Below are 26,200 nucleotides of genomic sequence, written 5' to 3'. Positions count from 1 at the left end.
AAAAAGATCAAACCCAATTTGTTTTTTAAACAGAGTCTCATTTAGCCCAGGCTAGCTTCAGACTTGCAATGTAGCTGGGATCACTAAGGTACAGCTAATATTGAACAAGTTTTGAAAGAAATGCAATTACTGATTTATAAGAACCTCAAGCTATTCTGGGAAGATAACCCACTAATCCTCTGGGATCTCGTCCAAGTGTCTTCCCCAGGGGCTGACACTGAGAGAGACAGGGAATGCAACTGAGCCATAAAATATGATGAACTCCACACACCAACCCTCCTCACCTCTAACAAGGCAAAAGATGAAAGAGCTTTCACAGGGCAGCTGAGCTGGGGCAGACCCCCAGAGTAGTCTGCTGGCCTCCTAGTTTTCTAGAATGTTTGCAAACACCCAGTAACCACAGTCCCTTCCAGGAACAAGCTCCCATCTTTAGTCACTGTAACAAGTGGAATTTCATTCTTCACTGTAAACAATCTCCAGGGCATTTCGTTTCTGAACTTAAAACATAGCCAATGGGCAGAATAGTATACATTCTCTAAATAATTAATGGGCCCAAATCAACAGCTGCCACATTGGGGTCATCAGTGCCAGTCCTCAAAGCCACAGTGTCATGTTCTCAGTGAAGACAGATCACCAGGCACCTCCTTCAAAGGATCTGGGAAGTTGCTCAAGGCCAAGGGTCTTCTCCAGGAAGGGGGCAGGGCACCAGGAAAGTCTTGATACTCCCAAGGAGCGAGACCTCTTTGTGAAAACAGGAAAGAACTTAATGTGAGGAGCAAGTTCTGTATTTTGGCAAGAACCCATGGTACTTGTCAGCCTTGACCTCCAGTATCAGAGCAGGATTGGGTGGGGCTGGCCTGGGTTCTGGTCCCTGTGTGAACTTCTGCATGGTATCTTACTTTCAAAGGCCGTTTTCTTCCCCATCTGTCAAATGAGTTTTTCATAAGTCAGCCAGGTCTCTTGCCAGTGCAGGGGGTACCATCCTTATTGTACTCTGTGATGTCATGAGACATGGTGTCCTAGGTTCAAATAAATGCAGTATGTGCTTCACTGGGAAGCACTAGGATATAGGATGTACTGAGTACGGGTTAGTGTGGCGACAGGAAGCACTCAGTTAAATGCCAATACTAGCAGGATAATATTTAACTCAGTTTCTCTGTTTTCTGTTTTTACATTGCCTTGTGGGACCCTGAGCTTTCTGGTATCTGGGTGCCCTCTGTTTACTGATGGGCTGAGTGGGTGGGGGGAGATTAATGTGGACATCAGAGGCATCCATGATGACCTCTAGCAAGTTCTTAAAATAACACCCAATGTTTGACCAAAGGAATGTCCGGTAGAAGATTCTAGAAAGCTGCACATTTCCCAGAGTGCTGGTTACTAAGGGCGTTCTATATCTTTGGAGTGACAACTCTGTGAATATGAGGTCTAGATGCAAGAAGATAGGTCCTTAAGGAGGAACAAGAGATGTCCATTCTTTTCTCCTGGCCTGCTGGGAGTGTCAAGGCCTTCCTGAGGGGGCAGCCTTGCAATAGGAGCTCGAGTCACATCTGGACAGAAATTTGCTCTAGGTAGGGAGTATCTCTTCTTCTAGAATCCAGTGGCCTGAGTCCCACTGTGTGTGTGTGTGTGTCGTGCGCAAAAGCAAAATGAGGTTCAGAATAGCTGAGCCTTATAGGAGAGCCTGGGTCAGATATGACTGCCTGCTCTGGGGTGTGAAATGGCAACGGGCCACCTAATTAAGCTGGTGAGGGGTCCCCACCCTGTTCAGATATCTACTACAAAGATACAGACCTGGGCCTAGGCTCAGAAGTTTCGGGAACTCAAATCTCTATAGCCTAGTCTGTTCCTGGGATGGCCTTTATCTTCCTAAGTCATTGTAGGTTTTACCTAAACTATTGGATGTACACTCAGAGACAGGCAGACAGGGTTTTTGTTTGTTTATTTTCTTTCTTTTTTTGTATCGGGGCTAACGTAAGTAGTGAGGAGAAAGGGTGTTCTCAGAAAGAACTGGGCATTCTATTTCAGATGACATCAGGCATGTTCAGGTGCTATGACATTCTATTTCAAAGCCTTGAAAATATGCACTTTCCCTGTTATTGTGTGTAAGGTTAGGAGACAACTTTCAGGACTCACTCACTCCTTCCACTACGGGTTCTAAGATTTGAACTTAAGTCATTAGTCTTGTGAGGCAAATTTTTCACCACCAAAGCCATCTCACTGGCCCTCATGTACTAAAAAATTAAATATCCACACATCACTGGTGCGTCTGTATTATGTCACATAAGCTCAGTATGATACCAATTATATCAAAAGTATGAATAACACAGGGGAAAATCTGAAAGTCTATATAGAATTTTGTTTTTATAAGATAATGTGAGATTTATATTTATTTTCATTTTCAGTTTTTCTTGGGCAGGGGAGGGGATTGAATCTAGGACCTCATGAATGCTAGGCATATGACTTACAAGAGCTATATCTCCAGGCACTTGTTTTCAAATTTTCAATGACCAGATTCCTTCTATAATCAAAATAGCATAGCAGTAAGAAGCATGCCAGCATGTGGCAGCAGTAGTGGGGATGGCAGCCAAGCTCAGGTTAGGTCCTGCACTGGCCAGGAAAAGAAAACCCATGCACTCCTTGTTTTGACAGGCGTGGCAGGCATCTGGTGGTTGGGTCCTCTCCAAGTGGCAGGGCAACCTATTGGACACGCTGTACACTCAGCTTAGCTGGAGCACACACGCTTGGGTCTTACCATCTGTTGCCAACCTGGCAGCAGAGTATTGCACCGTCAGCTGTGTTTGTTGGGATTTTCAGTTTTGTTGCTCATATTCCTTGCCTACTTCTCAAGCCTGACTTCAGCTGCTTCTTCAAGTTCCTGAGAACTAAGAAGGCTTTGGCTTAGCTCTTTGCTGGGACTCCAAGGATTTAGGAAAGAAGAACGAACTCTTCGGGTGAGTCTCCGCTGATGCAGGAGGGACCAAGGCTGGCTGGTTCAACTCATCGTGCTTTTACTGATATGAATTATTTAAAATGGTAAGGATAAAGGGAGACGTGATGTTCCCAAATATATAGCTGAAGGCTTTGAAATATTTTATACAGGTAAGAAGTTAATAAAGCCACAAGCAGTAGTTCTCAAACACTGGTATACCTAAAAATCAGGTTGCTCATACATTTATTTCCAAGGTGGGTTGAGTGAGAGTAACACACACGTCATTTCATCTGAGTGGCTGAGGAAGCATGATTGGAGCCTAAAAACCCAGGGTTAGCATTAGCACCACAGTAAGATCCTATTTCTTAACACAAAAAAGAGACCTAGACCCCACCTAGATTATTCAATCATCCTTCATTTCATAGATGTAAAAATGGGATCAGGAGAGGCAGAAGGCTGTTCAGTAGAGCTAAGTTTAAATCTAGGTGTCTTTACACATCAGAATCCCTCAATAGGATGTAATATTTAGGGGAGAAGTTAGACAAAAGTGAGGTATATGTGGGTTTTCTCCTAACTAACCCATTCTCTCAATCCCAACTGGATATCAAACAACCTGATTCAATTCTGACACTAACTACCCACACGATAAGGGCTTGGTCCCACAAGCTGTTCCAAATGCCAACCACAAATGAGGTGACCAGGCTATCCACCCTTTCACCCATCTGACTACAAATTAGGGGCCTCCCATGACTATTTCTCCATTGTTTGATAATGTTCTGTAACACAAGAGCTTAGGAGACTTCCCTACTTAGAAGAGTTTATTACATAGGATGCAAATGAATAATCTAGAAGTAGGTAAGTGGTTGGAAGGTCCTGAGCCCAGAGTTTGTTCCCAAACCCTCAGGAATACAGCACCCTTTTGGCATGTGGATTATCACCAACCTCCAGAGCCTTGGTTCCTAATGTTGATTTCATTACATTGCTAGGACTGATGAGATGACTGGTCACAGGTGGGTGAACCTGATCTCAGGTGAGGTTCTTTTCCCTGGAGATCAAGGAAGAGTTCAAAATTCTAATCCTCCAAAAACATGGGCCCTCATTAGCATACAGAAGAGGGCAAATTCCAAGGTTACAAAGTTTTCAGGAACTTTTTTTTTTTTTTTTTTTTTTTTTTTTTTTTGAGACAGGGTTTCTCTGTGTAGTCCAGGCTGTCTTGGAACTCACTTTGTAGACCAGGCTGGCCTTGAACTCACAGAGATCAATCTGCCTCTAACTCTGCTGGGATTAAAGATGTGTGTGTGTGCTACCGCCACCTGGCATCAGGAACTCTTTTTACAGGAACATAACAGGCAAATACTGGCTTTGTTATGCCACCTGGGGATATTCTTTGCTGGCACTGTGTGTGTGTGTGTGTAAGTACTACTTCCATTGGAAATACTAAACAAGTCTGTCCAAAGGCCAGTTGTTAGCAGCTAGCGCTGGCTCATAGACCATGCTGATTTGGGTGGTGGAGGCGATGGCTCATGACTTTAATCCCAGAAGGCTGATCTTTGTGAGTTTAAGGTTAGCTTGGTTTGCAGAACAAGTTCCATGACAGCTAAGGCTGTTACACAGAGAAACCCTGTCTAGAAAAACAAAACAAAACAAGACCCCCCCCAAAAAACAACAATAAAAACTAACCAACCAACTAAAAAAAAAACAAAAACAAAAAACAAAACACACAAACAAAAAAAAAATCACAACAACAAAAAAGGAAATTCCCTTGCTTTAACCTCACATTCAAAAGTCCCATGATGGAGGTAAAAGAACAGAGACCTATTTAAACACAGTAAAATGGAGTAGTTTGAGAAGCCATCTTCAGGCATCCATAAATACATCTTCTAGTTAGGCATGACAATAACACCTGTAATCCCTGCATTTGGTAGGTGGATGCAAATGGATCAAGAATTCAGTCATTCTTGATTACACAGTAAGTTCCAGGCCTGTCAAGTTATAGGAAATTGTACCTCAGAAAACAAAAGCAGGAGCTGTAGCTTAGTTAGGTAGAGTGCTAGCCTAGCATGCATAAAGCCCTAGGCTTGATCCCCAGTACCACAATAATGGGGCACAGTGGCATGAAATTATAATTCCAACACTTGGGAGGTAGAGGAGGGGATTTGTAGTTTAAGGTCATCCACAGCTACACAGCAAGTTCAAGGCCAGCCTACATCACAGGAGACTCTGTCTCAAATAAAACACAGTAAACCAAACCAACAAAAGCAAGGAACAAGTGTCTTCCATTGGTTGTCAGTGTTTCACAGGGCTAATGTGTTCAGTGGAGAAGAGGTGGCGGGCACTGTTGAGAGGACAGTGACATTCCTACATGCCCTCATTCATTTCAGCTACACTTACCAATGAAGCCTTCAACCTTTCCGGTGGCCTAAGGGCCTGGGGACATCTCTACTGGGTAGAGTTTGAATATAGACCATTCCATATATCACTTCTGCTAGAAAATCTGGACACAGTCTGTGACTCATGTTGGTATCTGCAACCATTTATTCTGCATTAACAAGTTGGAGCCTGCTACAGTATCTTTGTAAGAGATGGGCTGCTCACACCCCATCACTGCATCTGTTAGGGTTGTCAGTAAGGGGAGGCCAGCTCAGCTTCACCTGGCCCCACCATCGACTGGCACAAGTCCTAACACAACTGTTCCTGGGAAGGGACACATGGCCTGGCCCAGTCTCCTCAGCTCCCCCAGCCAACCCTAAACCTGATTTTGTTTGTATAAGTATGTGCATGCTGTGTGGACATCAGGAGTCTTCTCTCCACCTTATTGAGACAGTCTCACTGAACCTGGACTTTGCTAAGTTGGTTAGTCTGTTTGGCCAGTGTACTCCAGGGATTGATTCCCTGTGTCCTGTCATGCTTGGGATCACAGATGAGCTATTTTACCTGGCTTTTACGTTAGTGCTGGAGATCCAAACTCAGGTCCTTATGTTTACCCACTGAACCATCTCTCAGCCCCAGACTTGCTTTTTATATTTACTTTTATTTTGTGTATGCATTCTATGTGTGTGCACCACGAGCATGGCTGCTACCTGCAGAGCCCAGGAGGGAGCATAGGATCCTCAGGAACTGGAGTTGCAGGTGATTTTTAGTTTTCGTGTGGGTGCTGAGGTTGAATCTGGGTCTTCTGAAGAGCAGCAGGTGTTGATAAGCCTTCTCACTAGTCCCTCAAATCTGCTTTTGAAAGTAGAATGGGGAGCAGCTTGACAGGTCATTTTTCTTTTGGCTTTTCAAGACAGGGTTTCTGTTTAGCCCTCTGTAGACCAGGCTGGCCTTGAAGCAGAGGTCTGCCTGCCCCTGCCTCTCACGTGCTGGGATTAAAGGTGTGAGATGCCACCCCTCACCTGGAGCTTTTTCACTTTGAATCGATCTTCTGAGAATTGCTCCTGGAGCCATTGGGACAAAGGTTGGAATGTCTGCCAGTCTCAATGGGACAGAGCAAGCTTGCTACCTAGAAAGCTCATTACCATTGACAGTGCAAAGACGGAAGTGTTCCAGGTAAATTTGATTGCTGGACATTAGTGCTTGGATGGTGTGTCTCACTCTGCACAACAATGCGAAGGGGGACAGCAGAATCAATACTCATTCCTAGCAACTTTTTGAATATGATGACTCTAAGCCAGAAAGTGGGAAGCAGGGAGGCAACTGCAGTGTTTAACTGGAAGACGCTCTCCTTAATTTCTCAGCCTTATCCTCCCTGACTCCCTGGAGCCAGGCAACATCCAAAAGGAACTCCTACCTTAGCATATCAGAGCTCCATATAGAGTGACACCTGGTTGCCACCCTTTTAGCTTGGGCCGAAGATGTCTGAGGGATCTCAGTAGCACACCTCTTCGACAGTCTCAGATGCTGCCTTGGCTGTGGAGGCCCTAGGACAGTGGCCAGTGTCCTTGACTTTGCTGTGCCAGTTGCCACATCCCTCCACTACAGAGGGAAACCTCTATATTCAGAGGATCCACTGTCCGGACACTCTTCCTTTCCCAACACTCACAATATGGCTGCAGGAGCCGAACGGTACTGTGAGGCTGTTCAGTGTGCTGTGAAGCCACAAGATGTGTACTCACTGTGGCCAGTTCCCTCCTGTGGAAAATGGGGCAGTGCTGAGGCCATGGGCATGTGTGTGTGTGTGTGTGTGTGTGTGTGTGTGTGTGTGTGTGTGTGTGTGTGTGTGTGTTGGAGTGGGTGACTCTGAGAAATGGTACAGTGGGGCACCTCCAAGGATTTTTTGGTGACATCAGGTACTTCTGGTCTGTTTACCTATCACCTTCATATTCAAATCACTTGTCTGACTAGTTCTGTGTGCTGCAAATTGTTTCAGCTATTCTTCCCAACATACATAAGTACTTATAGCGTTCATGAGGAACAGGAAACAAAAGGCAGAATACTGTACTCTCTGGAGTGTGCTAGACCCTTCTACCAGGCCCTGCCTTGCCAGACCAAACCAATCAAGCTACACACATTCAGACACCTTGTCATGCTAATTAACCACAAGGTAGTACAGTATCTGGACAGCCTGCCACAGAGTCTCCCCAGTCCTGAGTGGGTGCAGAAGCACTCTGGCTCCACTTCTCTCCAAAGATGTCCCTGGTCTCCCTGTGATGATGATCATTTGGCTAACTGGCTGCATGACACAGTTTTCATGCCAGACAGGACAGACCTTGGCTAAATACTGGCCAGGGCCTCAATGTGCATCTTCCTCCTTAGCTCCCACAGTGTACCCCCTACTCAAGGTTACTTCTTAATGCATCCCTGCAAGCCCCTAGAGGCCTTGTGCGCAATTCTTAATTAGAGCACTGTGTTCCTCAAGAAATAGGTGAGCAGAGCACAGAAAAAGGCTTGTTTTATTATTTGACCTCATACTTTTAGGACAGTCTGCACCTCCTCCCCCCACCTAATTAAAAAGTACCAAATACTATGGAATTCTGGCATACTCATTTGGGACACAGAAGAGAAAGGACTAAACTCCTAAGACAGTCTCTCCTTAGTCATGAGGGCCATGGTGAGGGCCCAGCAGAGCACTGGCCCACCAGAACCATAAAGGGTATCAAACTGTCCCCAAGTACCTACTCATTCTTCACAGGCGCCCACTAACATTGATTTAACAATTCTTAGTTCCTGTGGGAGTTAGGCTCCACTAAATGTGGATGCAGGGAGTTAGATTAAAATACTTTTCTCACACTTTTGTAAACTGGGCTTGACAGTGTCTGCCATGGTTCAAACAAACTGTCAGAATCAAGGGTCCACTGAGGAAGGCCAGGCATTTGTCACGGTAGCTTAATACTTGAGGCAGGGTAGCAGGACAGCTAACAGTGTAGCTGAGAAAGCAATTCCCACTAAGAACTTTGGTGGGCTCACACAGGAGTACACACTGACCAAGAGGAAAGCTCCTGGGCGACCCATGTCTGCCTCAGGTGTCCCATATGTGCCCTCCTATGTAGTTCTCTGCTTCCACACTGCAGTCATTGCATTCAGCCCACAGGGTGTGGCCAGGCAGGGCTAAAAAGACTCCTGGCACCTTTGTCTGGTTCATGATTATAGAAACAACCACGTCCAGATCAGGTGGCATGGTGGGCTGGCAGTTCCTGTCTCTGGACTCTAACTTAGTGAGAAGTGCAGAGTGTGTTTTCTGAGCTGTTAAAACAGATGTGGATCTTAGTGAGCAGAGAGGACCTCCTTCCCAGCAGACAGACCTCTCTTACACTCTTGCAGGCCTGAGAGTCTGCTGTTGTAAGGCAGATCACCCTCTTCTGGCTCAACCTGAAACACTTTAAAATCCTTCCTTATACAGAACACAATTCTGTGTCTCTTGGATAATGTTAAAAAACATTTTCTGTTTGTTTTGTTTTTTGAGACAGGATTTCTCTGTGTAACTTTGGAGGCTGTCCTGGAAACTCGCTCTGTAGACCAGGCTGGCCTCAAACTCACAGAGATCCATCTGCTTCTGCCTTCTGAGTGCTGGGATAAAAGGTGGACTTCACCACTGCCCAGCACACACACAAAAAGTTTTATTATGAATAACTGAAATCTATATTCATGTTCACAATAGCTCAGCAACTACCAACACATGACCATCTGCTTTCATCTCCTACCTCCCTACAGAAAAAGCTGTTTATGACAAAAGCTGGCTGTGCTAGGCACACTCACTGGTCAGCTAGTCCCAGTTTTTCCCTCTCAGCCTATCTTTGGGACAGAGGTTGGAAATGCAACATGCACACATTTGCAGCCTCCCCTGCAGCCAGAGTCTGCTTTGAGGCCACTTTAAGTCTTACTGATGCTGGAGCACACTGGTACACCCACTTGCATGTGCACAAGTACCAGCGTCAGGCAAGGAGGCATTCAACAAGCCACATGTATTAGTAGAGAAGGCTTTTAAACTGTGTGAGATGGGGTGCTGGGGGTACACAGAACTGCAAGGACAGTCAAGAGAAGTAGTCACCCCAGTACAGTGGGTGACATGCCAGACAGCACCACAGGAGAGTTCCCACTCTTGTAGGTCTGGAGGTCCTGCCCTAATGGGGTGCTAGCTGGTGCAGGTTAAAGACTTCCTCTATCATCCCAAGTCTCAGTAGAGACCATCTGTTCTGACACAGCTTAAAATGCTCTCTTGACACCTGTACAGTCTTTTGCAGAGGGATGTAGCGTGTAAGCTCTCTTTGTGGGTAATGAGATGCTAGCCATCTGGTGCCAGTAGTTCAGTTCGGTTGCTACAAACACTGCCCGCACATCTGAGGCCCAGATGGGGAAACCCAGTGTGACCTGTGACCTAGTGGTGTTCCTTGTCTTTAGGATGGCATCAGCTCACTTCAACCCTCTCAGACCCAGATGTGATTCACACCATCCACAGGCCAGAAAGCACACCTGTGTCTGAGCAGGAAACAAAATGTAGTCTGAAGCCCACTTTCTCCCCATTCCCATGCCCTAGGAACAAGCGAAGGGATTTAATGCTGTATTACCATGGGTGGTTTGTTATTTACTCTCTTCTTCCATGCCTCCTAGGCAGGATTTCCTAGGGTTTGGAATTTCCCTAAGGAATAAATACTTCCCACCCCCCACTTTTGAGACAAGATTCACTCTATAGCCTAGGCTGACCCGGAACTATGTATATAGCCCAGATTGGCCTCAAGTTTGTAGCAATCTTTCTCAGTCTCCCAAGTGTTAGGATTCTGGGTGTGTGCCAGCACTACTGGCAAGAATGTCCCTTAACAAATAAAAAACTAAAGAATTACTGAGGTAGAAACATCTGAGGTAGACTTTTTTTTTTTTTTTTGAGAAAAAGGGGAGCAGGAAGAAACAAAAACACCACTTAGTATTAATTTATACCAATGCCCCACCTTACACATGAGAAGAACTTTACACTGGAGAGACGCTGAATCAGTTGAGAACAAATGCCCAGGGACTCGGCATCTGCCCCTAAGGGGCTCCCAGTACCTCAGACGGGTGAGATATGCTAGCTGGGCCAGGGATGAGCGCTGCAGCAGGGCATCTTCACTTTCACCAGCCTCACAGAGGGCTTCTATTTGTTTATTTAAAGACACATTTTAAAAGTAAAACAAATGAAACCAGCTGAGGTTAAGATACATAAACCAAGCTGCAATGTAGAAAAAGGGTCTTGCTGGAAACATGATGAAGAACACTGGAAATAGTTCACATACACACAGAAGCGCTCACATTGTCAACAGGATTAAGCTGCTACTAATTCTCAGAATGTCAAGGTTTCATTTTGCTCAGCCTGAGATCTCGCTCAATTTCAAACTGCCTGTGGTCCACTCGATCCAGAAAAGCTTTCCGTTCAATGTACCTGGAAGAAGACAAAAACAGTGTCAAAAGAATCTGGGGGTAAGGCCTGGGCTCCCCTGCACTGTCCCAACTCCAGGGGTGAGCCAGGCTGCTCAGATGACCACTATATTCAAAACACTCCCATTTCACCCACACAGGACAATTCTGTTCAGACATAACTGAAACTACAATGGAAGAGGATGAGCTAACCCTTCTTCATTTGTTTTTGACAGGATCTCACTATGCAGACAAGAGATCTGCCTGCCTGTCTCTGCCTCTCCAGTGCTGGAATTAAAGGCATGTGCCAAAAAGCCAGGAGAACAAACTCCTTCTTAAGAGAAAAAAGAAAACACTGTTTTATCACAGAGCTTTGAGATGAGTTGAAATAATGCCATCTTATTAGTTCAAACCCTGTATTGGTAAATACTGACTGGGCAATTTTGTGGTCAAAGTTTCAATCTTTCTAAGCCTCACTGTTATCTATACAATGCCCTATTTTCTGCTACCGTGGTATGCTGACTTGGCAATTAACAGAAAGATACATTCTTTTTAAAAGAATTTATTTTGCGTGTGTGTGTGTGTGTGTGTGTGTGTGTGTGTGTGTGTGTCTGTGTGGGCAGGCACATGTGGAGATCAGAGGACAACCAGCTTTCAGGGGTTGCTTTTCTCCTTCCACCATGTGGGTCCTGGTACTGAACTTAGGTTGTCGAGCTTGGCACAGTTGTCTTTGACCCACTAAGCCACTCACTAGGCCAAAGCTATGTTTCTATGTGTCTTAAAACGGAAGAAATAGGTTAGAAAACTGACCACCAAGAATTGCTGTGAGGCTTGCAAAGCTATCAAATTTCCTCTGCTCCGTTTCCCTGTGTATCTTTTCCTTAGTTTGGGGCCAGGCTGCTTCTGTGGCATAAAGGAAAAAGCCCTTTCCTGAATTCTTCTAGCAATGAGACCAAACACCTCTGCACCAAGTCACACACAGGTTTTCCCTGGAAGCCTAGAGTTCTGCTCCTGCTCTCAAGCCAAGGTCAGAGAGCTCCCTCAGTCTTCCCAGACAGGGTGGGAGGGAGGCCAGCCTACACTGGCAGGCACGCTGGTCAGGAGGGAGCCAGGCTGCTTAATGAGACATAGCTGCATTTTAATGTACCTTTTCTTACCATAAAGTGTGCTGCAATTTACTTGAGGGGAGGAACTCTCTGCTGCTAATTAATCTATTGAGGGAGCAAAATTGCCATTAAAAAGGGGAGACATAATTGAATCTTTGCACTAATTTTTCTTTGTTGCACTGTGGAAAATGTGCGTCTGTCACTACAAGGTTATTACATTTATGACGAGAATGTAACCAAGTCCAGGAACCTGTGTTCTCTGATGAGTTCAGGTCTTGTTTTTCTGCCCCTCAGCATCCTGAAACAAGGCCTATCCCACCTGCTAGTCAGATGAGCCCGTGGCTACTAATCATCCAAACACTACCAAAGAGTAGTCAGAAAACACAGGTTCTGAGGACAGAGGGAGCTGAATTCAAATCCTGTCACTCACTGGCTGTGTGACTCTGGACAAACCATATAAATTTAGAAAATCTCAGTTTCCTAACATATTAAAAGGGGGAGGGGACCACAACAGGGATTAGTTACTGCTGAGGCTTCGGTAAGAAGACTGATGTTCCAGAGCACCATTCTATATTTCAACTTTTTGGAAACGGTCTCATGCATTTCGGGATGGCTTACTGTATACAGTCCAGGATGGCTTTAAGCTTCTGTCTTTACCTTCCTAGCAGTCAAGATTACAGGTATGAACTACTATGCCTGTCTAATGTGATGCTGGGGCTCTGCACACACACTAGGCCAACTGAACTGTATCCCTGGATCCTAAAACTCTCTTAACAAAACAAAAAAACCAAACAAAACAACAATAACACAAAAAAAAAAAAAAAACCCAAACCAAGAAAACTTATATTCCCTCCACACCAAAAGATAAGCTAGAGATCAACCCTTCTTACTCAGACGAGCTGCTGTGAGTAGTCAGCATGGTAGCTGATAATGCCACACTATCAGGGTCCTAAGGATAGCAGATGGCCCAGTTGGGATGTATGCTGTCTGAAACTAGTAACTACCACCTTGTCTGGATCAGCAATTAGGCGGTGGTGTCAAAACTGTCACTGAGGCCAGAACAGCTGGAGCACATGGAAAGGCTGTGCTTAGGTTTGATAAAAGTCCCTTGGGTCACAGTTGTCAGATTTAGTATGTGAAAATAAAGGAGACCCAGTTAAATCTGAAATTCAGATTCCCTGACAGAGAGCAATGTCAGATACCATATGCCCCTTCTGATAAAGGCAAAGAATAGGGACCTGGATGAGTGGGTGTGGACAAACAACTCCCTGCAGCAGCCACAGCAGCCAAGGGCTTCGCCTACTGCAATCAGTTATCCCCTGTCCCTGCCTATCCTGGATCTGGAGAAGTAGATGTGGGAATTGGGGACTTGGTGGCAGGCATGCTAATTGCCCCTTTGAAAAGCCAGCAGAAGAGTGGTGAACATGGCAAGAGATGGCACTGTGTAAGACCACATGTGAGTGTCTGAGGATAGAGCTCTCAATCTGCTGGGAGGTCAGGAAGGAGAAGAAGGAAGCAATTTTCACATTGGGATGCTCACTGAGCATGGATAAGGGCTCGCAGGTTCACCTAAGCTCTACATGTCCAGATGACCTGGAGACTACTGGGAGCAAAGTCCAGAACAGATGTTAAAGGGGCAAGCTGAGGCCAAGGAAGCCCCAAACAGTAACAAGGGCACACGTACAGTGTAGCTCAGTTCTCAAGGGCAGCCCAGACAAAGGGCATCAAGGCAGGTCTGGCTATTCACAGCCGCTGGGAGCTGCTAAAGGATCCTGGTGACAGATTGGTTTACATCTCAGAGCTGAGCTTGCTGATGTGCAAAGGCTGACATGATGCTGTGGGCGAGAAAGGCTCTGATATCTACCATCTGTACTTTTAGGAAAGGTACTGGTATTTAATTTTTGGCTTTTTATGTTTGTTTTTTCCTTCTCTGCAAAATAGGAATAAAATGTAATGTGCCTCTGTAGATGCAATGAAACTCAAGAAGTGCTTTGTAAGAGACATCAGACAGCTATGCGAGCTGTTGGGGTTTAGGTTCTTGCGTCTCATCAACTTAACCACAGCTATAGCCTGCAAGGCCTCAGACCATGACTGGAAATGCTCCTGAGGAAGGGCTGCCTCAAAGGCCTCCTAAGGGTTCACCTACTTCAGCTGGGCTGCAGGGGTTTCCAGGCACTTTAATTGGGAAACAATCCCAGAACAGATCTGCTGGCTGACAAGTGTAATGGGAATTATTATGGTTCTCACTGGTCTTGGGTCTTGCTGCTTTTCTGGCCTATTGGGAAGCCTAGGGCTGAAGGGGTATGTCATCTACTGTTTTTTCTTTTTTCTTTTTTTTAACACATTGATCCCAGTTTCCTCCTCCTCCCTTCCTCCCCCCATCCACACTTCCATGCCCCCCCACCCTCCCCACCCCACCCTCCACTCCACACTTAGGGTGATGCCTTCCAGGAGAGGTCATCTAAATCTGTCAAATGATTTGAAGTAGAAACTAGGCCTTCTCTCCTGTCTCTAGGCTAAGGGAGTATCCCTCCATGGGGGATGTGCTCCCAAAGTCCTTTTGTGCACCAGGGATACATCCTGGTTCCACTTTCCAAGGTCCCTTAGACTGCCCAGGCCTTCTAACTGAGACTCATGATCAGGGGGTCTGAGTCAGTCCCATGCTGGATTCCCAGCTATCAGTCTGGGAGCCCATTAGCTCCTCCTTGTTCAGGTCAGCTGTCACTACTTGTTTCTGCAACCTGATCTTGTCCTCCCTCTCTGCATCTGAATTCCAGTTCAGCTCAGTGGTTAGCTGTAGGTGTCTGCTTCTGTTTCCATCAGCTACTAAATGAGGGCTCTATGATGGTAGATAAGTTAGTCATCAATCTCATTATCAGAGAAGGACATTTATGGTAGCCTTTCCACTGTTGCTCAAATTGTTAGTTGGGGTCAGTCTTGTAGGTCTCTGGACATTTCCCTAGAGTTAGTTTTATCTTTAAACCTATAATGGCTCCCTCTTTTATAGTCTCTCTCTCTCTCTCCCTCCCCCCTCTCTTTTCCCTCGCCTATTCCTCCCACGTGCTTTGTGCTTCCTAGTCTTCTCCTCCCCTTCTCTTTTTCCTAGTTTCCTCTCCACTCACTGCCCCCCCCCCCCAATATACCAAGTTGAGTCTCTAGCATACTATGTTCTTTCATGCGCCATTAAACAGCAGATTTTATTTATTTACTCACTCGATCCATTCATTCCTTCACTCATAAAAGACAAGCTCTCTCCATGTAGTCCTGGCTTCTTGGAACTCACTCTGTAGACTAGGTTGGTCTTGAACTCATGGGAGATCTGTGTGACTCTGCCTTCCTTAGTGCTGGGATTAAAGGTGTATACCACTATGCCTGGCAAAGCAAGTAGCTCTTTATTGTCATTAACAAAATATGCTAATAGCACCAAGATGATTTTTTCAGTTTTTCCTTCCAGAACCAAGATATACCCAATAGGCTCTGACATCTTTGGGATCTTTCAACTCAAATTACTGTTCTGCCTCAATTACCTAAAAATTCAGGACACTGAACAGGGAAGAGTAGGAGCACTATCAGGGAAGATGGCAGAACCTCCATCAGAGGGTGCTGACCTGCAAAAGCTCTGTCCTGTGGTCATCCTGTGGCTGACCATAGGAGAGGCTTCCTGCACATTGCTAAGGAAAGGGCATGAACAGAGACACAAGGTAAGAGGGTGCTCTGGGGCTGGCACATTTGGTGCAGCTCACATGGCACAACAACAATAAACTTCAGCTGTTGATGGGCAATGGAAGCCCTGAGACTCAGCATGTCTCTGGAGTAGTCCTAACAGGGCAGGATTCCTCTGCTCTGCGAACAACTGAAACATGCAAACTGCCAGGTCCAGGCATGGCCCCAAAGCCAGCACTGATAATCCTTTCCTCCCCTCTGCCTTCTTCTCTTATCACTTCAAGGTTGCAATGGTCCTGGGAGACAAACTCCTGAAAATCCTGGTGATAGGTTCTTCAGGAAAGTATTTTAGTAGCTACTCCTTTATGTTCTTCAAACTACCAAACAGCTGGTTTCCAATCACTGTGCTCTGTGATCTTCAGCTTAACCGGCCAGAGAGCAGCAGCCAAGACCAAGCCCGTGTTTCTCCTCTCTGTGCATTTTATACATGGATTCTCTCCCCTCCACCTGGGGCTCCTGCCTTAGAATTATTATTTGGAGAGTTGTGTTGTTGATAATATCCACCATCAGGAATGTGTGATTAGTTAGTAGAGTTAGGAGAAGCTGTGCTCAATACCTGAATGAAGTCCACTCACACCCAGACTGTCTCTGGGACAGTACTCAAGCACTGCTGACTGAAGATGCTGCTACACAAACACCTATTTTGGTGTACTATGCTGGACTTTTCTGGGTGGTTAGTTCTGATCCTACTAGGGCACTAAACAAAGCCAGGGCTATCTGCTAGCCAGTGCCATCAGACATTTAGACAATGAAGTGGTGTGGTATCTGACAACATCAGTCAGTCAGTACAGAAGAGAAACAGGGTGATGTGACTGAGGTGGCAGAGCTATTCCAGACTGTCTGACAAGGCACAGCCTCATAGGGGAGGTACACTCCAAAGGCAGGGGCACTGATGCTGGGCTGTAGCATGCAGCTGGAGAAATGGATAGAAGTGACAGGAAAGGCCCTTGTGTTTTGAGTCACTGGCAGAAAATGTTGGCTAAGTCTTAGAACTAGTGTTTGCTTGAGAAGGAAGAAGAAAACAGCTGCCCAGGGTCCATACTCCCAGGCTGAAGGGCTGGGAAGACAGAAAAGCCAGCCTGGGAGATTTGGGGAGATGCCTCCAAGTTCTATCCCATCATCGTGGAAAATATTCCTAAGTAGCTGGCTAAGACTTAAATGGATAAAGCTTCCAGCTTTCCAGTAAGGCCTGAGTCTAGGGGTGGTCAGTTAATGGCAAGTGGGAGAAGCCCAAGGGAAGGCAGTGCTCTGCCCAATTGCTTCATTGTCCTAACACCTTAAGAGGCACAGAAAAGGTTTCCACTTCCAGATGACTAAACTGGGACTAGGGCCTGTCCTTGTTAGCTCTCTGTGGGAAGCCACAGTAGGAACCTGGAGGCAGAGACTGAATGAGAGTGCTAGGACTGGGGTGTGTGTGTGTGGTGGTGGTGGGTGGTGTGTGTGTGTGTGTGTGTGTGTGTGTGTGTGATGGTGGGTGGTGTGTGTGTGTGTGTGTTTTGTTTTGTTTTTTTAATTTCTGAGACAGGATTTCTTTGTGTACCTTTGTAGACCAGGCTGGCTCACAAAGATCTGCCTGCTTCTGTCTCCAGAGCACAGGAATTAAAGGCACAAGGCACATGCCACTCCTGCCCAGCTTGATTGTGCACATTTTTAATCCCAGCATTTGGGAGGCAGAGGTATGCAGATCTCTTGAGTTTGAGGCCAGTGTGGTCTATACAGTAAGTTCCAGGATATGCTCCAAAGCTACACAGAAACCCTATCCTGGAAAAACAACAATAACAACAAAAAGGCATACATCATCATGCACGGCAAGATTTACTTTAAACCATGGATCCATCTCCAGTCTTACTTTCATTTTTTCTGTATCTCCATTAACCTCTAGTTGTTGCTATTGATATTTTTGATTCTGACATAAATAGAACTCTACTCTGTGTATTCTTTTGTGATTTGCTACTTTCAAACTAATCTACCAGTTTTGCCTACTTTAACCCTCATTTAAATAGAACCACAGCTTTCCTTCTATTATGTTTCCATGCTTCTATGATTTATCTACATTTATACCCATTGCTGGACAGTAGCCAACTGTGTAAACTGACAGGTTTTATTTGATGTAACTGTCACACTAGTGACAGACCTTTGGGTTACTTCTTGTTTTTGCATGTTGCTCATATTGTCAGCACACACCTGCATTTCTGCTGGGAATAAAGTTAAGAGTAAACTGATGAATTACAGAGAATGAATATAAAAGCCTGCTCTGAACAGATCACAGTAAGTGGTACCTTCCAATTTAACCATTCTACCTTTCAGATGGTAATGTTCTTGTCTAAGGTCTACTTGTCTAATACATGTTCAAGTTATACCCAGTCTGACACACAGTTCCTTATGCTACTCAAGGATCAAGATGTTGAACTTTCAGATCCTTCTCTAGCACCATGTCTGCCTGTGTGCTCCCAATGCTGCCCGCCATTATGATAACTGACTAAACTTCTGAACTGTAAGGTTCAAAACCCAATTAAGGTTTTCCTTTATAAGAGTTGCTGTGCCCATTGTGTCTCTTCACAGCAATAAAAACCCTAATTAAGACACACAGCTTCCCTAGTACTGGGATTAAATTTAGGCTATTTAATAACCTGAACAAAACACATTTATATAGGCCTTCATGTGTTGAGTGGTCATGTCAGAGGAGCAGCACGTGGCAACTAACTTCAGGAGACTGGCCCACCAGAACGCAAGCTGCTGATGGGTGAATCCTGGATAGGCAAGGCCCCAAGGGCTTCAGCTCTGGAATGTCTCTTGCTACTGCTGAGCCTTCCCATGTTTGCCATTGCCATTTTTCTCTGGTATCTGGCATGGTGTAAATAGGGAGAGCTCCACTGCCTTTAATGTAGTGTGATTACTTCATGGAAATATCCTGTTCTACTGGGCACTTGTGAATTATTATGAATATCATTTTCTTGTAAGCTATACTGTTTAAAGTGTTACCCCTGCTTGTGATAAAGCAAGGGCTAGAGAGGATAGAAAATAAGAACATGCAGCTAGGACCTACAAGTTTTCTTGAGGAGCCATATTGACTATGGTTTAGGTTAATGATTAAGGAAAACATTCATATCCCAGGAGTGAACTCAAGTTCTTTTTGATATTGGGAAATGTGTTCACAGGATTTGGCGTGCATCATAGCTAAAACAAAGCTTTAAAAAATGACTTAAGGTTAGGTTAATATGTTTCTGTTAATGGCTTTGAGGTTGAAAATCTTGGGGAAACATTTAAAGTTAAAAGGGTGGGGTAGTGGGTGGATATGGGGTGGGCACACTTTCAATAGTTGAGTGAAGGACTCACTGAGGTCAGGTAACAGAAACAATGGCAGCTTGGCTATTGCTGTCTGACATGCCTTTCTTGCTAGGATGGGTTGATGATGAAAGACGACGATTAATTCCTTATACTCATTTCTGCCCTCAGCTTTCTGACATAAAAAACTATTGATGAATGTGAGGATTTAAAGTAGAGCTGACTAATTGCTTTTCATATATAAAAGTTTAGATTTATGATTCTGTTAAGATTTTTCAAAGGATTATCTTTTGGGGTAAAAATGTGATTGATCATTTCTCTGTAACCACAAAATGTAGCCTGCCAGTAAAAGAATTACCTGAGAAAATACTTTGCTTGTTTACACTCTGTTAATCTATAACAAGTTGCTTAGACATGAGTGCATGTGGATTCTGGAGAATAATTTTTTTTACCTGTAATACGTAAAATTTAGTCATGTAAGGGAAATGGGAAACATCTTTTTTTTAAACTTGTATTTACTATACTCATTCACTTAAAAAATAGAATGTAACCACATTGTAATTTTTTTTTTTTTTTTTTTCCAAGACAGGGTTTCTCTGTATAGCTTTGGAGCCTGTCCTGGAACTCATTCTGTAGACCAGGCTGGCCTCAAATTCAAAGAGATCTGCCTGCCTCTGCCTCCTGAGTATTAGGATTAAAGGCGTGTGCCACCACTGCCCAGCTAGAAGAATATTTTTTGTTTGTTTGTTTGGTCCCCCTCCCCCTAGCTGAGGACTGAACCCAGGGCCTTGTACTTGCAAGACAAGCACTCTACCACTGAGCTAAATCCCCAACCCTTCACATTGTAATTTTTGTATTGCTTGAAAGATTCTGCTGGGGTAAATACGCTGTAAGGGAAAAAATAAAAACACAGAAGGGACACATCTGGATAGAGGTAAGAAAAGAAATAAAGAGATGCGAGAGAAATGATAAAAAGATCCTGAAGGTAGGTAGGTGTGTGTGCGGTTTCCTTTTTTGCCAGCCCCAGATTAAGTTTGGCTCTGTTCACTGGCCCCAGAGGATTAAATTTTACTGCCTCAGATAGAAAAGTCAAATTGAGTGATTAGTCCGCTGACTCCACAGCTCCCCCTCAGTTCCCGAGCTGCTGAAGGCTGCTTTACACATATTACATCCCTGTAAGTAATACGTCCATTCTGCTTTACGTCAGGATCTACACAACCAGAATGAAGGTGTAAGGTTACCCCAGTTTTACTGGAAAGGAGCTGAGACAACTGCCATGCGAGAGAAGCTGTTATTGGTAAGGGCAGGGTGATGAGAAGTTGACTGTATAAATGGCCACTCAATACCTGTGGAGTGAAGAATGCTGACCTGAAGCTATGGACCTTTGTTCCAAAAGTTTCTCTTGCAATTCCTAAGCACTTAACGAGCACTAAAAAACACACTCGGAAGCTCTTGCCTGTGATCCGAAGCTTGGAGCACGGAAGCAGAAGGACTGCCATGAGTGCGAGGCTAGACTAAGTTATAGAGTAAGATCCTTTCTCAACACCCCCACAGGGAAAACAATACAAAAACAAATAAACAAACAAAAAACAAAAAACAAACAAACAAACAAAAAACACTAATAAGGAAAAGGACATTTTGGTTTATGGATATTCTCTTTGTATTCCAGAGTGAGCAGTAAATGGTATAGTAATGGCCTGGCATGTATCATACAGGCTGTAGCAAATGGTCATACCAGGAGACTTAAGAGTTCACTGAACTTGTAATTCAGCAAACTCAGGGAACATGGCTGCTCACCCCTACCTCCCATCTTCATCTAGCAGCCTCTCACTGACAGGGTCTGCCTCATCTTAGCAGAGAGATTCACTAGTAACCAAAGCATTCCATCTTCATTTCACAGTGAAAAGCTCCAGATTGTAAAACAGAATGGTTTGAAACAAACCATTGCAGAGTTCTGAGGCTACAGAGGAACAGAACCATTCCTTACCCTTCTTTCCCTCGATTATGGATAGCCAGTTCCTCTCCAATCCCTTCTTCCTCCTTGAAGCTCTCCCAGTCCAATTTGGACTTCTCAAGTGTGCTCATTTTCTGTTTTTTGGCTCCAATTTTCCCCAAAAGGCTGCTCATGCCACTTGGTCTTTTTATCCTATGGGAAGAAAAAATGAATTAAGAACTCTGATCTCTGGATTAACAGTTTTTTGTTTTGTTTTTTGTGGACACAGGGTTCCCTGGATTGAAGCCATTTGTCTCAATGGAAGTCATGCTTGTACCTAGTGCATTTTCTTTTCTATGTGGAAACTGTAGGCAGGGCAGAATCCTAATGTGCCTTTCCTGCCTAACACACATGACTGCTCAGCTACACAGCTGACAGGAAGTCCTCAGCCCTTCAGACCTCTGTGTGCATGGCAGGTCTCTGCTTGCAGGGAGGGAGGAGAATAGTGGGGTTCAGGCAAGGCTTTGGAGTCACATGCATAGATCCAAATTCCAGCTCTGTCCCAATGACTCAAGGCTAGTTGTTCAAGTACATGTATCTTGGTTTCCCAATCTACACTGAATGCTTACTCATGGATGATGGGGAACTGTCCATGTATAGGGTCAAACAGCATCTGGCATAGGGGTCAAGGTGCAGTTAACTGCTTGCCACTGTGAATCACTGATCACTGTCCTCATTTGTGCTTTGACGCCCCAGGGGACTATTCCATAGAATAAAAACAAGTTCCCAGTACATTGGAGTAAGAAGTCAGAGCACTGTAAAAGGGCCTTTTAAAGGCAATTGCCTTTCAACTTCTGTAAACTGGGCCTGGTTTTTCCCAGGAAGTAGAGAACCACCCAAGCAGAGACTGTACAGCCTGTGCTCTACTTGCTGGTGATGTGATCTGTCATTGGCTGTGGGAGAAGCCCCAAACACCAAATTCAAGTCTCAGCAGGTCGAATTTTTCTAGTCAATGTTACATGAATGAGATAAGGCAAACAGAAGGCAGCTAGAGTTCATAAGAAGGCGATATGAGGGGAAGAAACCATAGAAAGAACATGGGTTTAAAAAACATTATTTTTGGGGGAGGGCAGCAGTGTGCAGATCAAAGGACAACTTTGTGGTGTTGATTTTCTTTCTCCACCTTTATCTGGGCATCGATGCCAGGCTTGTAGGCTTGGACTGGTAGGTGCTAAGGGCCTTTACCCACCAAGCCATCTTGTCAGTCTGCTTTTGGTGTTATGAAGCTAAAATGAATTCTCTGCTGGAAGAAACTAGAGGTTATTTTCTGCTTCACTGAGATAGGCAAGACCTGAAATATGCAAGCAGTGCTTGCTGGCATTGCAATGTTTGCTCTTCCAGGTCTTTCTAAGCTTCCTGCCCACCTGATGTGCATTTGGCCTCCTGTAGTCACATTAAAAGGCATACCACCCTACTAAGGAAATAGATATTATATGTGGCCACTTTTGTTCTTAGCAGGATTTTGAATTATTGCTCTCTGTAGGAAGAATCCTGCTGTTGCTAACCTCAGTGATGCCTTGGGCTACTGTCTGTTTACAAGAGATCTGGAAAGGAACTGAGGAAGAGGTCCCTAATGAAGAGGCTGGCAAACTTGTCAATGGGTTGTGAGGAGGACAAGACCTCTAATAATAATCCCAATAGCCAGGCACCAACAGAAGAGAATTTTTGGTTTGAAAAGGGATTTAAAGTCATCTTTTCGTCCATCAATTATAGTCAATCACTGTGCTTGGAATTAGGAACACAAAAAAGCTGCATGGTCTGACCTTTGGCTATGAGAAGAAAAAAAAAATCTAGTAAAAAGGTTAACAAATAGGCAAACTCACCATTTATTAAAAGACTCGATGAGTCAGTGGCTGAGGGGCTGTTTAATTTAACCTTGTTTCACACATTCGTCAACCAAACTCCACTTTAAGGGTGGACCTGGGACCAGTTTAGTGCTCCTCATACCAGCTGCTGTCTTGTTCCTGTGCTTGACCCCACAGTCCTGGACACGAATCCTGTAGCTGCTTGCACACTGCACTTTCTACCACTGCTCAGTAGTAGAAATGCCCACTATCCCTGCTGTTCTGGAGTTCACTGTGTGTAGGTTCCATGCCTTACTCATTCCTTTTTTCCTTTTTGAGACCAAGTCTTGCTATATGGCCCAGGTGGCCTGGAACTTGCTATGTACACACAGCTGAACTAGAAGACGAGAAATCTATCTGCCTGCACTAGGACTAAAGGCATGAGCCACCATACTCTGCTGTCTTACTCACTCTGTGTCACCCACAGTGAAGCAAAAAGTTTACTCAAGGCCTAAGGGTTTTAGACTTTTAACTGACCAAACCCCCAACTTGATAGCACAGTTACTCAAAAGTTAACTCTTACAGTTACTCAAAGGAAAAGAAATTTCCCTTGGAAACAAAAAGACTCAATACTATGCTTGAACTGACAGATCAGAAAAATCAATTCCAAAAGTGGACCAGCAAGTACAGGACAGCACCAGTTACCTCTCCTCAGAACATCACTATACGGAGTTGGGCTCAAGTCTACACCTCTCACAAAAAAAACTGGCAGTCCCTAACATGCAAATCATCTGCAGCAAGATTCTTCTGCAGAGATTTGTGTTTTCCTTAGTGTCTGCCATCTGTTTACAAGGGAGGGGCACACATAGGAACTACTTTCCAATGGCCTGCTGTAGGTCTGGCACCTTGTACGAATATGAAGAGTGTTCGATCTGAGAATTCCCTGTTGTGGGCTTGGAGCTGCTGTTCCTTTGGGTTTTCCCTGAATTAGCTGAAATCTGTAAGAATGAAAAGTGCCGTCCAAATCCCTAGCTGATTTCATTGCCTACCTGTTAACTAATCTCCCCAGAGCCCAAGGTAAGAGCAGAGCACTTGTGGAGGGAGTCTTTCTAAACCCATCCATCTCAACACTGAATTGGAAGAAACTCAGATGGAGAAGTCCTAATGACTTTAAGCATCTTGTGGGTACAGAACAAGCAGAACTCTTTCCGTTACTGAAACTGATACAAGACCAGGAAGAATTGTGGCACCTATCTGCAAAAAGTAGAAATGAAAGCTGGCAAACAGCTGCAGCTTCACACTGACACATGGTTCTTCAGATTGCCTGCTCCTGTGCTAATCCAACAGCAAGGGCGTTTGTTAGTGTAGTTTGATTCCCTGAGAGGGGCTTGCGATGTGGCAGGCTAGCTTCAGATTTTTAAAATATATGACTATAACACACCTGATTATTCTGATGGCAAAAGTCTCCTCAGAAACAATGCTGTGAGCCCTTCTCCATGTGTTAAGTGTGGAGATCTGTCCTGCTGTGGACTCTCAGTTGGCAATCTCAAAGAGAATAATACAATTCTAGATGACTGATTCAATTTGAATGAAGAGCTCCTCTTAGGTAAGAGCCATCCATTTCCATCAGTGAGACATGAATGCCCTCCCCAAAGCAGCAGAAGTACCTTACCCACATGGTTTCTGGTTTCTGCTGTAATCGGGTCATTAATTTGGAGACAGTTAGCTGGACCTAGGTGTTCTCAAGTGACGCCAACATGACTGACCTGTTGGACTCACACTCTAAGAGACAGTTAATGCCCCTTCCCCCCTGAGATCAGAAGGCTTCCAGGCCAGGAATGGAGGTACATGCCTTACATCTCAGTACTCAGAGGCAGAGGGAAGCAGGTCTCCATGAGCTCAAAGCTAGCCTGGTCTACACAGTGAGTTTTGGTTCAGCTAAGGCTACATAGTGAGATCCCATCTCAAAAAGAAAACAAAACAAACAAACAAACCAACCAACCAACTAGCCATCCAACCAACCAACCAACCAACCAACCAACCAACCAACCAACCAACTAACCAACCAACCAACCAACCAAAGGCTTTCTGGCACAGCATTTATAATGATAATGACAGAAATGGGCACCAGTCTACAGTTATACTTCCCTGACCTCCTCTGATCTTAGATGCTAAGCAGGGTTGGGCTTGGTAGGTTCTTGGAAGAAAGAAATGGGAGCAATGTTAGTCAGTGGTTTTTGGTTGTTGCCCTCCATCCCCATCCCACTGCTTGTTTTTATAACTATATGATGACAATTTGAAAAGCCACGGGAAATCAGTTTAAGATTTCAACTTTCCAGTTTGAAAATGTCAAAGTGACAGACACAGCATTGCCATTATCTGAATAAGCCTCACTTAGATTCACCAGTTAACTTTTTGCCACATATGCTCCCCCCCCCCCCCCCCGCCATGTATGTTTACTTCTGGGGACAGTACGGAGCTATTTTTAAGTAATTTGTAGACATCATATCACAACATCTCTCAATACTTCAGCTTGCATCTCCTAAGACATTTCCTTACATAAACTCAACACCTCATAATACACCTAGAAATTTAATGTTGATATAATCTCTAGCACGGCTACCTTTGAATTTTATTAGTTAGGAGTTTGAAATAGTCTTCAATTATTCTTATTCTCTCCAGCACAGCACATCTCAAAGTGTCTAGACTCCTAAACTTTCATCTTGAGCAGTCTTCTGCCTCTGGCCTTGGTGTCACTATTAATTTTTAAGAGTCTATTCTGGCTGTCTCATAGATTGTTGCTCACTGGATTTATCTATCTCTTGTGGACAGATTCAGGTCAAACACTTCTGCTGAGCAATCTACCTTGACAAGGCTTAGATGTATTTGCTGCACCATTAGCAGCACAGTGTGAGGTTAGCACATACCCAAAGTCAGTTACCAGTGGCAGCAGCCTGCCTCAGCTGCCGAGGCAGTTATGTTATCACCTGTCACCAGGGACATTTCTACAGTCAGCTATGCGATATGTGCACCCCTTAAAAGTGTCCACCAGGCACAGCTCCCTCTTGCTTCTCTTGCTTCTCTTCCCTGTTCTGTTTCATGTCCTCACTCCAAGAGGGCCTTTCACTCTTTCACTCTCCCCAACTAAACCTCTTGTACTAAGCTGTGCATGGGGTGTTTGGTTCTTGGCATACCTTGGCAGGTATCCACTTCACCCTGAAAAGAAAAACATTACACTGAAGACATTAAGTATTGTTCCTATGGTAAGGGGATGACTGTAGGTACACGTCCTCCCCCTAATTAACTTGTACTATGGAGGATAATGTTCTTCGAAGCCTGGGAAGTTTTGGTTGCTTATTTCTCATTCTGTAATGCCCAGTCATGTCTAAATACAGATTCAGGCCAATGAACAGAAGGACAAACACACAGAAGATTCCCCAGAGGATAATAAGCTCTGGCATGAGAAAGTCTTAAACTCACGAGAATAGTACTAAAAAGAAAAAAAAGGTGAAGGACTATGGGATTATTAGCAGAGCCCTAGTTTGAACAGTTTAGAATA

At 44.6% G+C, this 26,200-nt stretch overlaps 1 protein-coding gene across 1 annotated transcript in view; it reads right to left on the bottom strand.

Moving 5' to 3' along the window:
• Positions 1-10,477: 10,477 nt before the first annotated feature.
• Positions 10,478-26,200, bottom strand: part of Cfdp1 (craniofacial development protein 1) — a 76,081-nt gene continuing 60,358 nt past the window's right edge. The window contains exons 6-7 of the mRNA XM_051201769.1: positions 20,852-21,010; positions 10,478-10,775 (exon numbers count right to left, since the gene is read on the bottom strand). Of these exons, the coding sequence (XP_051057726.1) occupies positions 10,685-10,775; positions 20,852-21,010 (250 nt within the window). The 3' untranslated portion in view covers positions 10,478-10,684. The remainder of the gene's footprint in view (positions 10,776-20,851; positions 21,011-26,200) is intronic.

Source organism: Phodopus roborovskii, unplaced genomic scaffold (assembly GCF_943737965.1).
Source record: "Phodopus roborovskii unplaced genomic scaffold, PHOROB, whole genome shotgun sequence".
Classification (NCBI taxonomy): domain Eukaryota; kingdom Metazoa; phylum Chordata; class Mammalia; order Rodentia; family Cricetidae; genus Phodopus; species Phodopus roborovskii.
Note: the sequence above shows the minus strand (reverse complement) of the source record. Positions and strands in the feature narration are given on the sequence as shown.